This window comes from Rhipicephalus sanguineus, chromosome 10, assembly GCF_013339695.2.
Source record: "Rhipicephalus sanguineus isolate Rsan-2018 chromosome 10, BIME_Rsan_1.4, whole genome shotgun sequence".
Lineage (NCBI taxonomy): Eukaryota > Metazoa > Arthropoda > Arachnida > Ixodida > Ixodidae > Rhipicephalus > Rhipicephalus sanguineus.
Genome location: NC_051185.1, coordinates 3,675,548 through 3,691,733, shown reverse-complemented (window position 1 = coordinate 3,691,733; position 16,186 = coordinate 3,675,548). Strand labels below are relative to the sequence as shown.

Sequence of the window (16,186 nt, the reverse complement as noted above, 5' to 3'; positions counted from 1 at the left end):
TGCGTTCAATCAGAAATAGTCATCGTCGGCATGTCCACTCAAGGACAGGCCTGCCCCAGTGATCTCCAATGAGAGCTGCTCCCCTTTTATGCCTGCCAGATATCTAACCCACTGCCATCCTTTGGTATCTGTTCTGTAGCTCTCACTGATCAACCATTGTCTGTTCTTCCCAATACGTGGCCTGAGGTACACTTTTTCTGAATGTTTGTTCTTTAATCTCTTAATGCTACACCTCTCATTTTTAGTTCAGTCACATGTGTGGTTCTTAAAGGGGCCCTGCAACACTTTTTCAGCATGGTCAGAAAACGCTGCCGATCGGTAGTCAAGGCTCCCGAGAACACGCAGGCTCAACATTATAGCGCAACACGCGGCCGGGGGTTTGCAATAAATTCTCAGTCAGCTAAAAATCGCTTCCTCTTCTCTCGACAAGTGATGCTATTGACTCAATATCGCTGCATCACCGACTCAAGTTCCATGCCATTGGCTGATCTGAACATGGCGCGCTTGGTAGTTACTGTGGCCGCCACAGGAGGCCGTCACTTGCCTGCAATTGCACTTAAAGTACATTGCACGTTCGAAGTAGGAAAAGAAAAAGTGTTCAAGGTCACTAGGTATGTGTGACGTACCTTCTTACCTCATGCCACCCCCCCCCCCCTGCTTAGCTTGCAGCGCTTTCGTGGGGACGAGAGAAGAGAGAAAGCAATTACAGCTTGCGACAAATGTTTGTAACTCCGCCCGTACTGGACGGATTCCAAAATTTCTTGCGGTGGTCGATTCGTGAGGAAATAAGCTCCTTTAGTGAAGCCATTCCACGGCTACTTGGAAAAGTGTTGCGGGGCCCCTTTAACATCCTCCAAGTTATGTTAGTGCTGGCAGTATACAGTGGTGCCGTTATTTGGGAATGTTGGCGTATGCGCTCCAGCACATTTCCTTTTCATGAGCAGCTCCCCTGTCAGTTTGTGTCGTACACACTCTTGTACAGACTGCAGAGGTTGGCTGCCAATCGTGTGAACTCTTTGTCTAGGCTATTAACCATTACTGCACTTTCAAATAACTATGTGTATTCTCTCAAATGTGCTACAAACATGCTGATGGTACGTACGTGTGATTCGTGCAGAACAGCCTGGCAAACTTGACTGACTTGAGACAACAGTAGACGTGTCATGAGGTCTTTTTATTCTAACTTGCACAGAGTGAAGATGCAACCTCTTTCACATCAGTCAGGACTAGCTTGTGACTAGGTTATTCCTCTTAGCTCCAGCATCCAACAAGCAAGTAGAGACAGCAACAAACTCGCTCGTGGCCACTTGACCAATAACAGTGCTTTAAAAACCCTCCAAGATCTTTTTCCAGGTGGGCACAGTCACTTGCCCATTATACATGGGCATTACATCAGCTGTGCTTTGCTGGTAACATGGCCCAGAACTCTGAAGGCACTAACTCCAAGGTGCAATACTTCCAAAGTTCAGAATTTCAGTTGCAGTGGCAAGAACATATTACACCACTCCATGCATCTTGTGCTGTTGAGTGTGTTAACTGCGTCTTCCAGTAAAAAGTTGCACTGCAGCTTTCTGACAAACAGTGTAATCATATTAGTGCCTAAAGTACTGGGCCACTGCAACTGAAAATTGAAGATATTTTGCAAAACATCTGTGCACAATAATAATCAATTATACATACAGCAACCATTTTATAATCTTTGTCACATTAATGGCAAGCCCACTTAACAAAAGCCACTTTTGGCGACCATAAAGCAGTCTTGTGCATACATAAATCTTGAAGCATTAAGTACTGGTGATTGCAATATCTTGATATGACTTTAGTATACTTTGATTTGCTTCAAACAAACGATATTTACAGCCAACACGTTTCGCATTGCATAGGCATCAGAGAACTTGCAGCACAACGGACTGCCTTGCTCACTGCTAAACCTAATTGGCTCTGAAAGCTATCACAGAAGATAATTGGTGTGTAGTATGCATGCATGTCTAAATAATTAGTGCTTGCAAATGGTGACCAGTCCTCTGCAAGCACTGCAAGAATATCTGCGCATTCCTATATACAGAAACCAAGTGAATCCACATATGTGCAGAGCTAGCCTTGTGAGCAAATGAAAAAAAGAACATATAGTATAGACATTGTCAACTAGATTCACCACATGTTAAAACGAACAATTTCCTTCAATGTGGACCAGTGAATAAAATCAAATTTCCACTTCTGAAGAACTCTTCAAGTTGCTCCAACAGCATAACACACAACACTATGTACATTGTTCCCTTGTGGTTCCATGACTTCACTGCAGAATGACAGTGCATAGCACCATAAATAAAGAGCCTTTGGCTTTCTCACAGGGACACTAGCTATACATACTCATGAACGTTGAGCTGTGAAGCATGTTATACTCTGCACTTCACTCGAAGCACAATGCTAAAGCCAAGTTTGCTAACTTTCCATAAGGGCCTAAGGAGCCAAGCTACCGACTACAACAGCTGGCGGGCATAATGGAACGGGAGCGGAACACGGACGGCGTCGAGAAAAGAAATACAGTGGAAACTCGATCTAACGGAGTGATTGGGATGCTAGAATTATTTCGTTACATTGGGAAGTTCGTAAAATCAATAGAGAGATTTTTCGGCTCTTTGAAATCAAAAATAGTAACGTTGCAGCAACCAGAAGCTACCAGGCCATTGTTCCTGCCACCAATCTACGCCTGTGAAAAGTCCGCGAGGGTGGCCCTGACATGGAGCCTCCCATGCCGCCCGGACATAGGGGGCACCGTGCCAGGGTGATGCAGGCCAGAAAGACGGTCACATGAAGCAATGATGGACAAATGATACGCAGATAACGAATGAAGTGATTGCGCGAGCAGGCCGAGCCAGAAAGTTGCAAGGAGGCGATTAGTGCCACGAAACCAACCACCGCCGCCCGTAATACCATCCGGTACGTAAGAGCGTTACCAAGTTCACTGCTCCATGCATGGGCGTGGCGTAGAGCCTCGTCAAACAAAAGCTAGGACCGTGAACCTAGACTTTTCAATGATAGCATTAGAGCGCACGATAAAAAAAAAAAAAAGATCTCTGCAAAATTGGAAGGAAATCGCCTTTTTTGATTCGGGCATTTCTGGAAAAACTTCGTTAAATCTGGTTTGGTGGACACATTTGTTCGTTAATTTGGGTTGATGACAATACTGAACCTTACAGGTATCTGTCTGGGAATCTAAATTTCTTCGTTAGATCAGGAACTTGGTAAAGCCGGGTTTCGTTAGATCGAGTTGTAATTGCAGGTGGAACCCTTGCTCACAAACTAAGAACATAGGATGACCATTCTGCTGCTGCATTTGTTCTGAACCGGTGAGTGAGTAGGTGTGGCTCTCGACTGCCACATAAGTCGAGACTGGTGCTAAGGCGCTGAAATGTCTACCACAACAGGACCTTTTTAAACACTGTGCCTCACATCCCAAAACAGTGTGTGGGGCAGATTGGGCTGAGTTGCACAAGCAAACTAACTGTGTCACTACATTGATGTTTTTGCATTTCGCTGCTGAAATGTACCGGTGAAAACTGTGCAAGGAATTCAGCTTTAGTCGTGGCCTTGTGTAAATGCTACGGTTATAATTCATTATGACAGCGTATTATTACAACTTCTGGGGCATGTTTGGGCTGGCCAAACACAGTTGTGTATGCAAGCTGTTACGTAGCACTCAGATCTTGCATTGCAAGTGAAAAAAGCCAACATTTGTTCCGCAAACTTGGAATGGGCTGCTCGCAAGAGCAAAGCCACATCGACATTTTGGGTAGCATTTTTCATAACCATGTCACCGCTGAAAGGTGCCCCCCATGCAAAGTGACATGTTTTTCCGTACTGCTCACAGCACTCGAATCTGCAGCCTATACAGTCAGCATTACACATCCTAAATCCAATATTTCATTATTCTTGCAGTGGCAGGTACGCTTCAAGAACTGCAAAATGCAGCAACGCCCACGTGCTAACACAGATAGAGTGCAACAATTCCTCTCGCCTCACCACAGGATTCCTCACTGTTGGCAAAAAAGCACTTGCCACGAGAGGGAACCGCCACTGCGCTGCTCTTGGTGCACCCATGCCACAGTGCTCTTGACACAAAACAGTTTCAGAGAAGAAAGGTCCCGGTGCACAGCACATCAACGCTGTTACTATTAGCACAGTACTGCACCTTTCACAACAGTCACAGGTTGACTTGGAGCTGTCTCGCTAGAGACAGCAGCGCTCCATCACATATTTGGTGAAAATGCCAGGCGTAGATCTCTGCTGAGTGCCTGGCATTTCAGTCTGCTCCTTCAGAGGGTTGCTGGCTCGGGGTCAAGGCAGCGATGGCAGCCGCTGCATCGGCAGCAAAGCAGGCAGGGCGCTGCCAGCAAGAGAAGGGGTGACGCTAGCAGTAGAAGAAACCCGAATCCGGCAAAGATGCCCACAACCTGGGAGTAAAAAAAGAAAGCTCCTTACTGCTAGCGTGGGTGTAGACTAGCTCTCCATAAGCTTAGTGAACACAACAATAATGGCTGAAACTGGTCTCACAAGAGTGGCATGACTCCCCATTGCCCAATGAAAAGCACATTGGTATAAAAGCCAAATCGCCCTAACGCAGGTTTCACTCATGAGCTGTGTAACAGGATAGTCACCCTCACGAGCCAAACCTGTGCTGCAACTCACTGTGTGCACACACAGCACAGTCTAGTGCCGATGTTCACATCCAGCATTTTGACACAGCAGCTGCCATAATATAATGCCTCCAACTATTGTTACCATGCAAGGATGCAATGCTAAGCCTCGTTTCAATGATTTGGGCCAAAATGACATTTTTTTTCTGCAGATATCCACAATCCCTGGCGTCCACAACATCAAATGTATACAAGAGTAAAATAAAATGCCTCGCCAGAAATTTTTAAGAGGCCCTTGCCACGCTGTTCATGTTGGCACTACATGTGCTGTGAAAAGCATTTTTTGCAGTGTTTTATTGTCAGTGCAGATTTGGACACAATTACACTCTTAATGACACACTAATTGGTTTCCTCTAGCAAGAGCATGGCTTCTCACGATGGGTCCGGGCGTGCAATGCTCTACCGAATCTCCTAAGGGGTACAGAAGCTTCTTATACCTTGCCACTACAGTATGCTGCATTCCTCGAGTACATGCAGTGCTTATGACCAGCTCACAAGTTATGAATGCAGATGGCAAAACAGTATGGAAATGGGAAACAACAGCACTAATATGGGCTAAGCAGCAGGCAAAACGGACTGCATGCAATGTCCGGCTGTTAATGTCGTCCTTTGCTACTGCTTCTGTTCACATGTGCTACAATGCAACTATAGGCATGGAAGTCATCACACACGTTACTGTGGCCACATTTCACAGCAAAGAGTGGTCAAGGCACAATGCTTTCGCATCCATCATGTGGGGAAATATTGGATTACAGGATGCCTGTCAATGTGCTTCCCCCACTGCTTATAATTATTGAATAGACTGATGGAAGTGCTGCACAAGGAAGACAAAAGTGGCTGTCAAGTTACTTGCCCACCTGTTCTTCAGTGAACAGATGCTTTGGCACACATGCAGTAGTTTTTAATTCATTCTGCTACAGCAAATGCTCTTTTAGAGATGGCAACACGCGTCACGTGATGACACACCTGAGTCCTGTGCCACACGACAGATGCCCGTGAGTGGCCCAACTTGTTCTTGCAAGGCCCTTTGTCGTAATGCCGCAACAGGAAATCATCCTGGGGGCAAAGAAAAAAGATCGAACACAAAGATTTAGCTTGCACCTTTTATCAGACGTAATAACGAGCTTTAACACTGCCCTCTTTTCTGTCCTTGCTTTTCATTCATAGTGTCCAAAGCAAATAATGTATTTGGGACTTAGATGATGCAAAACCAAAATAATACAGGAGGATGGCCTCACAGAGCACACACAATTAGGGGTGTGCGAATATTCGAAATTTCGAATATTTTTCGAATAGTGTTTGCTATTCAATTCGATTCGCACTAGAATTTTACTATTCGAACCTATTCGAACTTCCCAAAAACAAATACAATCAACGTCCGATTGAAAGTGACCCCTTCAGATTTTCAATATGCTTCACCTCATTACACTCTCGTATTGCGGCAAAGCCGCCTTTCAAGCCCCATTACGGTTGAACTTTGCCAAGAGACAGTCAACATCAGATTGGAAGTGGTCCCAAGAGTTTCAATATGCTTCACCTCATCACACCCCGGTATTGCGGCAAAGCTGCCTTTCAAGCTCCGTTACGGTCGCAAATGTATCAACTCAAGAAAACGCTGGTTCCACCATGGAGATGAAAGATGTGGCAGAGTTGGGGGATAAATTAATGCTGTTTTGGACCTGAAATTTCGGCAGGAAGTCCGAAAAATCAGACGCCGAAGTTTTTTAGCACCCAAATTTCAGATGTTCCTATATATCGACGTCTACGAGGCAGATTTGGAACTCCGGACTTGAAGGGAGCACACCCTTGTCCGCCACATCAGTTGGGCTTCCACAGAAAGATGAGGAGAGGCTGAGGAAATGGCATCTTTGCCTATCACGTGTAAAGTGCTGTCGGCAACACTTTGGTTGCGCCAAATCATGTACATAAATACAATTCGGCCTCTACATTGCCTCATTCTTGATAAGACAACTATGAAACACCACCCCGCCAGTCCTTCATCAATCTAGCGAAAAGAAACACTTTCATGTTGCTATCTCATAAGAATATGCTTAGGAATCCTCTTGCAACTTTTTTTTTCTGCAATTTCTCTTTGAATTATTAGAAAAATATTAGAGAAATATTAGAGAAATATTTGATTCGATTCACACTCACACTTTAATATACGAATTCGCTTCGCACCAAAAATTTTGCTATTCGCGCAGCTCTACACACAATGCAATGCTCACGAGGCTCCCCAACTCACGTCAAGGGAGGCCAGGCAGTACCAGCAGAACACGTGCCGACAGCGCTTGCACATCATTTGGGCGCAGCCTTCGTCTCGCTCAATGGGAATGTGACAGCGTGGACAACGCTTGATCAGGCCACATTCCTCGCCTGGCAGGTTGGCCCTGTGTCGCACAACAAGGAAAAATGCTTTCTTTAGCTTTTCAAGAGGCCTTTTCTTTTTTTTTCAATCCCTCGTTGTCCCCAATATCTGAGACAGGAAGAAATAAAAAGAACTGCGACGATGAAGTGGTTCAAACACCGCGCAGTGTTTCAAAACTCCTAAAACACATGCTGTCCAAGTGCGGTTGCTCTGGCCCTTGCTTGTGCAAGCAGTGAAACACCAGTCAACACGTTATCTTTTGCTGCGAGAAAAATGAAGCTTCAAACTTTATTAATACATAGTATGTGGCAAACCTTTCTGACCGACATTGTAACCAAGCGTTAAAAAAAACGATGTTGAAGAGGATAGGTAACATTTCATCCAGGTCACTTGTATCACTTTGCACATTGCTGACTGTTCACAGTACCATAAGTATAAAACAAACAACCGTAATGCAGCTTGAGTAGGCTGCATTACCAAATTCATTGACCTACATCCGAGCCTCCAAAACATACACATGGGACAGTATTAACTGTGCCAACTAGTCGCAAAGTGTTGTGCAGCAAGTGTTCTGGTAAGTTTCTTCCTGTACAATTACGTGTTTGATTTACACTAACGGCACGTAGTACAAAATACTAGGGGTGTGCGAATATTCGAAATTTCGAATATTTTTCGAATAGTGTTTGCTATTCGATTCGCACTGAAATTTTACTATTCGAACTATTCAAACTTCCCAAAGGCAAATGCAGTCAACGTCCGGTTGAAAGTGACCCCTTCAGATTTTCAATATGCTTCACCGCATTACACTCTCGTATTGCGGCAAAGCTGCCTTTCAAGCTCCGTTACGGTCGAACTTAGGCAAGAGACAGTCAACGTCAGATTGGGAGTGGTCGCTAGATTTTCAATATGCTTCAGCTCCTCACACCCCCGTATTGCGGCAAAGCTGCCTTTCAAGCTCCGCTTGAAAGGCAGCTGGTTCCAATATGGAGATGAAAGATGTGGCAGAGTTGGGGGCTCAATTAATGCTGTTTTGGACCTGAAATTTGGGCAGGTAGTCCGAAAAATCGGACGCCGAGGCTTTTTAGCATCCAAAATTTCAGATGTTCTTATATATCGACGTCTACGAGGCAGATTTGGAACTCTGGACTTGAAGGGAGCACACCCTTGTCCGCCACATCAGTTGGGCTTCCACAGAAGTTGAAAGAGGAGGAGAGGCTGAGGAAATGGCATCTCTGCCTATCACGTGTTGTAGGACCGCCGTCAAAACCAGACGCACGGTTCTTCTTTTTGTTTACTCGGTGCAGCCAACTTGGGGGGTCACGCCGGTGGGGTGCTTCGAAGTGCCTGCGCATCGCCCCAAAAAGCACTTAGGCTTCGGAGATAGGTGAGCCCATCGGATCCCTTGTCGCGCCCAGGACAAAGGTGCCCGGCCCCACACGCGGGCGGCGGCAGGAAGGGTTGGAAACGTTGTCGTAATGACCTCCCCGTTTGCTCAGCGATGCCTTTCGGCGGTGCATGAATGGGCCGCCTCCGGGCCGCGTCGTTTGCCCTTCACGCGCATCGCGGGCGCCTCCCAGGGAGATACAAGAGAAAGCGGCCTGCTTTTTGGGCACCACGCGGTCGCCGGAGGCATTCGTCATGTGTGGCGTGCATCAGGTGGAGCACACGACGTACAGGCCCTTGACGCTCGAATACGTGATCGACGAGGAGCGGGCCCACGTCGTGGCGCATCGAGCGTTCGGTCGGCACCTTTGACAATTGTTTGCACGCTGGCCCGCCCTTCGGCGTGGCATCCATTTCCGCACTTTGCTTACAGTCTGGTTCGGCAGACTAGCTGGAGCGGGAGCTGAGGTAACGAGCTCATAAGTGGTGCCACGTGCGACGTTGTGCGCGGAGGGGGGAGAAACTAAGTGGCCCGAGGGTGGTCGAAGCGGAGTGTCTTTTCGGCAAATGTATTTGACATACCACCAGGGTCGTTTTTCTCAGGCACGTTCTTCTTTTCTTTGCTCGTCACCGCACGCGTACACTTAGCTCTAGACACGTGTAGCGTCAGCTGAGCCTGCCCTGGCCACAACAACTCGAGTTTACTTTGTTTTTATTTGCCTCCTGTTTGTGTGTTGCTTGGGGCGAGGAGCATGAGCCCGCATAGATGTAAGGAGGCGGTGACCTGGTCGCGAGTTTGTTGATTTGCTGCATGCACCGCCCACTTACAGGGCAAACAGGCGGCTATTCGCCGGCAGTAATGTAAAGGCGGAGCATCGGGTAATAAAAAGCGGCCCCGGTGTTCCGTCTGGCGTTCTGAACCGGGCTTAAGGTGTTCGGCACCGTCGGCTCTGCCGAATTCGTAGGGTCGCCCTACAGACGGTTCATTTCCAGTACTTGTTTTTCTTTATTTCTTTGTAACATTTATGATTGTAACTCTTCTTGTAAGTCTGTAAATATAAGTTGTCTTGATTTTCCTCTAAACTTCTCCAGCGTATCTCATTCTTCAAGCGACCAGCGAATCCAACGTTAATTCCTCCCACTTCGTTTATACCACCTCGGGTGGTGCGTCTCGGGCGCCGAGTGTGGAGCGTTTAGCAGAGACTTTGTCTGGGCAAGTTGGTGCGACATTGCAAAATATAACAGCACGAGGGACGGGACTGAAGACACAAAAAGCACTCGTCCTGTGGTTTTTGTGTCTTCAGTCCCGTCCCTCGTGCTGTTATATTTTGCAATGTGGAGCGTTGTTTTTTTTTTTTACCTTCAAACTTAATTTCACCTCCCACTTCGTTTATATCACCTCGGGTGGTGCGTCTCGGGCGCCGAGTGTGGAGTGTGGTTTCTCATCTCCAAAAGAACCTGAACTTTACTGGCGCAGTCGACAGGATTGGTATCGCTGAGTTAAAGAAGATTGAAGGAGAAGTTGGGCAAGACATCACTACGGACGAAGAAGTTACAGAGGAAGATACCGATTTCTGATCGGCACCGTATCAACGGACCCTGCAGCTGGTAGCTGTAGCAGCTGGACGCTGCAGATAGCCTTGTCTTCTCGGAAGACAACGAGGAGCGACTGGTTCAAGGCAGCCCTCAACGAGTCACCACCAGCGACCCAGGCCCCATCCATCATCGGACATGGTCGAATCACTTTCATCGGAGACGGGAGCCGGCAACAAAACAGAGTGAGTTGCTTCGGCCTCGTTTTCTTTCACTCCTGTGTTCGTGTTCGAGCCGAGGGAAAATGTCGCTTGGTACGGCAGAATTAGATGAGTATGCCACGTGGGCGTATTCAATGCCTGTGGTTTATGACACAGCGTTAATGCGCGGTTGGTCGACAGATAGAGTAGACCTGAATTTCCGTTTGGCAGATGAGCGCCGCAAGCTGCTCGAAGCGGTGCTAGAGTTAGCAAAGTTTGAGCGGGCCAAAGCTTTGCGGGAAAATCAGAGTGCCGAGGGGAAGGCACTAGGAACAGATTTGGTGCCGCATGTGTCGGAAGCAGTATTAGATCGGTATGCCGCATGGGCGCATTCAACGCCTGCGGTCTACGACACAGCGTTATTGCGCGGTGGGTCGACAGAGAAAACAGAGCTTAATCTCGAGTTGGCAGTAGAGCGCCGCCAGCTGCTCAAGGTGGAGCTGGAGTTCGCACAGTTGGAAGAGCACGCCAGAGCCTTGCGTAAGAGTCAGAGTGCCGTGGGGGAGTCACGACCGGGTTTCGTGCCACACGTGCTGGAAACATCATATCTCGCCGAACCCAAAAAGTTAGTACCCGAATCGTTGAGCGATGAGCTCTCGTCGCGAGTGGGCACTAGCAAGGAGGTGGTCGACGTTGAACCGCGCGCGGATGCCTCTAATAACATTGATGTGCTTGCGGTAGAGGAACGCGCCGAGTCGGTTAGCATGCTCCCGACGGAGTGTGAGGGTACCGCCGAGTTCGAACTCGAGGCAGAGCCGAAGGATGCGGTGGCGGCAACACGGGTTGCCGAGTTTAAAGATGTCCTTGAGTGTAATACCGACGCTCGTAGGCAACCGCAGGAAACAGATGCAGCAACCAAATTTCAGAGTGGGGGCCAAGGCATCCTTCCGCTACAGAATATCCTTTGCGGCGGCGAACGGGCGATGACCGCGTCATCACCGAGCTCAGAGGCAGTTCGAGTAAGCCCAGCGGCGCAGTCGTATGTCGCGAGTCATGACACTACGCGCGTGCCCAGGCAGGATAGTGCGGCTCAATTCGAGCAGTCGGCTAGCGCAGATGTCGCGGCGCCGGAATCCGTTGCGGGTAGCCTGTCTGACTCAGGCGAGGAGCAAATGCGCGGGGAGAAACGGCGACCGTGCGGTTCTAGAAAGGAATCTTCTGCAGTGGCGACTGATGTCACACGAGGCGTTACGGTGGCGTTCCCGTGTACCGAATCGCCGGCGCGCTGCCGGGAAGATAACCCCCTGAGCAATATTCAAGCGTTCCGGAGGCACCGAATGGCTTTGAAGCTTGGGTATGAGGAGTTCGCGAAAGCCAAGGGATGCTCGCGGAGCAGGGTTGCCACTGTAATATTCACATTTGAGGAGTGTTGCAGTGTACCAGCGCCGTCATTCCATAGAGGCACCTGCGGCCCTATTGTAGGTAGACTGGGTGGTAGAATTGTCTGCGTGCCGGGGGATTGCCCAACGAGGGTGACAGGCGCATGCCAGGGTGTGCCCCACGGTCATGGTATCTCCGCTGAACTTCTCGTGCGTACTTTTGACCCTGGGGGCCAATGAAAAGATTCAACCTAGGTGACCATTTGAACAGCGGCAGGTTAGGAGATGGCGAGAAAGTTATTTCCTCGCGTTTTACCCGGTTTAGTTTTTAAAGCTTTATAGTGCAGTTTGCATGTTACGGCTCGACCGCGACCAGGGGGAAGTGGTGAGACCGGAGTGACTACACCGTGTGTGTGATGTGCCGCATGTACTGTGACTGAAATGACTATTCAGCGGACATCCGTGAATGAACACTCCCAGTGGTTAAGTTTAGAACTGAAGATTACATCATGGTGTGTGACTTTTGCAAGTGTATGATTGTAAACTGCGAGTTCCGCATGTTTTTTTTTTTTTTTACCCGCCAATGTATTTTGTGTGCGCGTTTGTTCCGTTTTGGCTGGGAAATGCGGATTATAAACGGCAAGTGCTGGGGATTGTGTATATTGTTCCGGGAAGCGCTAGCTTTGCTTCCGAATAACTATCCGCGGCATGCATTTGTTTTATTTATTATTACGAGTACACATTTGTGTAAGGTGTCGCATGTTTTACGCATTAAGCGTTTTGTCGAGAAAGCTTGCTGAGTGAGTTGTTTGACGTGTTTTTGTTTATTTCGCGTGTAATCTGCATAGCGTTTCGCATACATGTGCTGTATTTAGTGAGCAGGGCAGCTCAGTGATTGGTCTTAGCAGGTAGGCTGGCGCTATGAGCCAGTTTAGATCATTCTTTTGTTCTTGCTCCTTTTTTTTTTTTTTTTGTTAGGACATTTTTCCGCGCTTCCGTTTCAAGTCGGAATATGCACTCGTTGTTGCATGCCGGAAGCTGCGCGACCGCCACGTAGAGAACAGTTACGGCCCCCTTCGAGGGTACCGTTTAGCTACGGCTATTAACCTACCGTGCGCCCTCAGGTCGAGCGCGGTCCGCCTTTTGCGGTGTTTACTTCGACAACACTGTATACAAGTTGTTGCGAAGTCTTGGGTGGGGGGTGTAGGACCGCCGTCAAAACCAGACGCACGGTTCTTCTTTTTGTTTACTCGGTGCAGCCAACTTGGGGGGTCACGCCGGTGGGGTGCTTCGAAGTGCCTGCGCATCGCCCCAAAAAGCACTTAGGCTTCGGAGATAGGTGAGCCCATCGGATCCCTTGTCGCGCCCAGGACAAAGGTGCCCGGCCCCACACGCGGGCGGCGGCAGGAAGGGTTGGAAACGTTGTCGTAATGACCTCCCCGTTTGCTCAGCGATGCCTTTCGGCGGTGCATGAATGGGCCGCCTCCGGGCCGCGTCGTTTGCCCTTCACGCGCATCGCGGGCGCCTCCCAGGGAGATACAAGAGAAAGCGGCCTGCTTTTTGGGCACCACGCGGTCGCCGGAGGCATTCGTCATGTGTGGCGTGCATCAGGTGGAGCACACGACGTACAGGCCCTTGACGCTCGAATACGTGATCGACGAGGAGCGGGCCCACGTCGTGGCGCATCGAGCGTTCGGTCGGCACCTTTGACAATTGTTTGCACGCTGGCCCGCCCTTCGGCGTGGCATCCATTTCCGCACTTTGCTTACAGTCTGGTTCGGCAGACTAGCTGGAGCGGGAGCTGAGGTAACGAGCTCATAAGTGGTGCCACGTGCGACGTTGTGCGCGGAGGGGGGAGAAACTAAGTGGCCCGAGGGTGGTCGAAGCGGAGTGTCTTTTCGGCAAATGTATTTGACATACCACCAGGGTCGTTTTTCTCAGGCACGTTCTTCTTTTCTTTGCTCGTCACCGCACGCGTACACTTAGCTCTAGACACGTGTAGCGTCAGCTGAGCCTGCCCTGGCCACAACAACTCGAGTTTACTTTGTTTTTATTTGCCTCCTGTTTGTGTGTTGCTTGGGGCGAGGAGCATGAGCCCGCATAGATGTAAGGAGGCGGTGACCTGGTCGCGAGTTTGTTGATTTGCTGCATGCACCGCCCACTTACAGGGCAAACAGGCGGCTATTCGCCGGCAGTAATGTAAAGGCGGAGCATCGGGTAATAAAAAGCGGCCCCGGTGTTCCGTCTGGCGTTCTGAACCGGGCTTAAGGTGTTCGGCACCGTCGGCTCTGCCGAATTCGTAGGGTCGCCCTACAGACGGTTCATTTCCAGTACTTGTTTTTCTTTATTTCTTTGTAACATTTATGATTGTAACTCTTCTTGTAAGTCTGTAAATATAAGTTGTCTTGATTTTCCTCTAAACTTCTCCAGCGTATCTCATTCTTCAAGCGACCAGCGAATCCAACGTTAATTCCTCCCACTTCGTTTATACCACCTCGGGTGGTGCGTCTCGGGCGCCGAGTGTGGAGCGTTGTTTTTTTTTTTACCTTCAAACTTAATTTCACCTCCCACTTCGTTTATATCACCTCGGGTGGTGCGTCTCGGGCGCCGAGTGTGGAGTGTGGTTTCTCATCTCCAAAAGAACCTGAACTTTACTCGTGTAAAGTGTTGTCGGCAACACTTTGGTTGCACCAAATCATGTACATAAATACAATTCGGCCTCTACATTGCCTCACTCTTGATAAGAAAGACAACTATGAAATATGACCCCACCAGCGCTTCATCAACCGAGCGAAAAGAAACACTTTCATGTTGAGATCTCACAAGAACATACTTAGGGATTCTCTGCAACTTTTTCTGTAATTTCACTTCAAATTATTCGAAAAACGTTTGAGAAATATCCGAAAATTATTCGAAATTATTCGATTCGATTCGCACTCAATCTTTATTATTCGAATTCGCTTCGCACCAAAAATTTTGCTATTCGCACAGCTCTACAAAATACTGCAAGAGAGCTAACCAATCCTTGATCATGATGCTCCAGAAAACTTTAAAAGGTCAGCAATTCCAAACCAGCATAGTAATTGCTTGGAGTGCCACCAGAGCACAACCTAGTGCAGTAGGATAGTGCACTGTCACAAAGGCCACACAACATCTCTGTTGTGTGTCCAGTGCCACACAACAGAGATGTGCTAGTATTCCATGTTTACATGCACCATGCAACATGGCCTATGCTGGGCATAGGCAACCAAGAATGCACTTGCATCACTGATTTGAACATCACCTCATTTCTATTCAAGCCCAACTGATACTGGTGCCTTGTGGCAATTTCACGACTGGTTGCATAGGAGTGGTGCCAGAAGTTTGAGGGACCACTGGCCCTTGGGGAACAGAGTTGCGCATCTGACAGAACTCGCCACTTCTGCCTCCATTCGCCAAGTGCGCTCATAGCATCTGGCATAGTCTCGTATAGTAATGCTTATACTTTTTGCCTTGCATGACTGTTTTAGTGCTGCTTAAGCACACTGGAATGAACAGTCAAAGCTTTCATTAGAATGCATTAGAAGCAAGTATAACTAGAGCAGCTATTCCCCTACACAGTTACTGTAACCTCCTTTAAAAAGCTACTGTGACAAAGGTAACAAAGTAACTGGACTGCCTGCACTATATTATGTGTGGCCAAGTTGCTTGGTACTCTCTGCAAGATAAATAAAAAGCCACGTGCCATTGACTGCTGCGGCCATTTGTATTTAACTGCTGCAACATATAATGCAAACATGTTCCGAGTGATGTGTCTCGTTTCATTTGCACATTCAGGACTCAAGTAGGCATAGGCGTGCGGGGGGGGGGGGGTGTAATGCAAAGTAGCTGCGATGAACCTTCGCCCCCGCACGCCTATGCAAGTAGGGACAGCGCTAATGGAATGCTTACAAACGCAGCTGCAAGATGCACTCACAATTCATCTTCAGAAAACTGTCTCCGGAACTCATCGCATGACTGGTATGCGTGCCAGCGTTCCTTGCACGAGGAGCAGAAGGTGAGCTTGCACTGCAAAGTGGGAAGGAGCAGAACAGTGTTGTCTTACTCTTTCAAGCCATCACAGCTGCAGTGAGTTGTTTGTTTACAATTACTCGAGCCACCACCCATGCTGTCTTTCAGGAGTTAGAATAGCAGTGTAGGAAAGGCATGTGCTAAGCAAGACCTCAAGTAAGCATTCACAAGTTAAATGCACACAGCAGAGCGAACCTTAGCAGCACAGGTCTCTTCAATTTGTCTTCCCTGACTGCCAGAGCTGTTGCTAATCGGCCAACGCTCGTTAGCTGAAAGCAGTGTCCTGAGCAGTCAGACACTAAACACGTACTAATTCAGAACCACATTGGTGCAGTCATTAACAGAGATTCAGATTAATCGATGAGAAATAGAATTGTGGCTGCAGCTGTCCTTATCATGCAAAGTGCCCACATAATTTCCAAGGTGTACAGTCACAAGCTTTACGACAGTGCTGAACAAGGAAGCTCGTGCCACCTGACGCACTCTGGCGAGTGGCTGTCGCACTATTTCAGTTAGCGGACATGCCCCTTCATAGCACTCAGTTGTGTGTCGTCTGCTGCAGTGACTATGCAACAC

At 48.3% G+C, this 16,186-nt stretch overlaps 1 protein-coding gene across 1 annotated transcript in view; it reads right to left on the bottom strand.

Moving 5' to 3' along the window:
- Nucleotides 1-1,159: 1,159 nt before the first annotated feature.
- The window catches only part of LOC119406833 (probable E3 ubiquitin-protein ligase RNF144A-A), a 29,102-nt gene continuing 14,075 nt past the window's right edge, over nucleotides 1,160-16,186 (bottom strand). Inside the window, exons 6-9 of the mRNA XM_037673567.2 lie at nucleotides 15,516-15,607; nucleotides 6,943-7,087; nucleotides 5,664-5,753; nucleotides 1,160-4,454 (exon numbers count right to left, since the gene is read on the bottom strand). Coding sequence (XP_037529495.1) covers nucleotides 4,317-4,454; nucleotides 5,664-5,753; nucleotides 6,943-7,087; nucleotides 15,516-15,607 — 465 coding nt within the window. The 3' untranslated portion in view covers nucleotides 1,160-4,316. The remainder of the gene's footprint in view (nucleotides 4,455-5,663; nucleotides 5,754-6,942; nucleotides 7,088-15,515; nucleotides 15,608-16,186) is intronic.